Genomic DNA, 1,055 nt, shown 5'->3' on the forward strand with positions numbered 1-1,055 from the left:
ACGACAAACCCAGTGGTTTATTTTCTTCTTCGTCCTGCAAAGTGCGATAAATTGATCAAATATGTAAACTTAATGTGTTTTATCGCAATGAAAGTGATATACCCAAATACTTATTTACTTTTGGTTCGTAAATCTCTTGTTTAATGGGGTCGTGTACTTCTTTCACATATGGATTAAATGTAATATAATGTGGATCATACATGATAGGTGAGTTAAATATTTGATTTACGCTTTCCTTTCTGCGCACTCTTTCACATGATCTCGAAAAGCTTCAAAATTATTTTTATGTCTGCAATATCACCGAATAATTCAAACATGTAGGTATCCTGAATGATACATTATTTTCACGTTTCCTTTAAGGACAAATATACTTACAAACTAGACGCCTCCTCGTTTACTGAAGTCATTTTCGCGTCTAGTTTAGTGAATATCTTAGTGATATACTGTAATAATTGCCAAATTCTGTTATTTCTTCTCCATTCAGAGAAGTCCCATGATGTGCACAATTCTCCATTTTCTGGATTTATTAATGGATGAAATATTTGAGTTTCACAACTTCCTAAAACACATTTGAATGAAAAAAACTATATGTAAAGTTGATTATCTGCGAGTCAGTATTCTTATTAGGACAATCTCCAAGTGGAAAGTTAGGAGGCAGTGTAATAGTGAATCTAAAAACTCCGCCTTTGTAAATTCCTTGCCTGAACTGTACACCAAACCATACTGTGACAAAATGTGAAGATAAAGTATTAGAACTTTTTACAATCGCTAGTTTAACTACATTAAAGTGAAATAGGCAAAAGATATAGTATAGATATATTTACATCAGAACCATTATACAAGTCGTAATCGGAATGAGCAAGACCTATAAAATAGGTTTACACCAAAAACATACTAACATTTCAATAGAAAGAAACGTAGTATGCAAACAAGAAAAGGAAAAAGAAAAGGTATTTGTTCCATGAAAATTATAAAATGGTATAATACTAATTCCTGTTTCGAAACATTAATATTAGGTTGAGTAAAAAGTCATCGCGTATTTTTTAGTTCAAAGT

The 1,055-nt window shown here is 31.4% G+C and overlaps 1 protein-coding gene across 1 annotated transcript in view; it reads right to left on the reverse strand.

Moving 5' to 3' along the window:
- LOC108751494 (AKT-interacting protein-like) overlaps window positions 1-723 on the reverse strand; it is a gene marked incomplete at its 5' end in the record, with an annotated part of 885 nt that extends 162 nt beyond the window's left edge. Inside the window, 5 exon segments of the mRNA XM_018491727.1 lie at window positions 3-34; window positions 119-238; window positions 241-289; window positions 376-561; window positions 624-723. Coding sequence (XP_018347229.1) covers window positions 3-34; window positions 119-238; window positions 241-289; window positions 376-561; window positions 624-723 — 487 coding nt within the window.
- Between the last annotated feature and the right edge of the window lie 332 nt (window positions 724-1,055).

The sequence above is a fragment of the Trachymyrmex septentrionalis genome, unplaced genomic scaffold (assembly GCF_001594115.1).
Source record: "Trachymyrmex septentrionalis isolate Tsep2-gDNA-1 unplaced genomic scaffold, Tsep1.0 scaffold476, whole genome shotgun sequence".
Classification (NCBI taxonomy): domain Eukaryota; kingdom Metazoa; phylum Arthropoda; class Insecta; order Hymenoptera; family Formicidae; genus Trachymyrmex; species Trachymyrmex septentrionalis.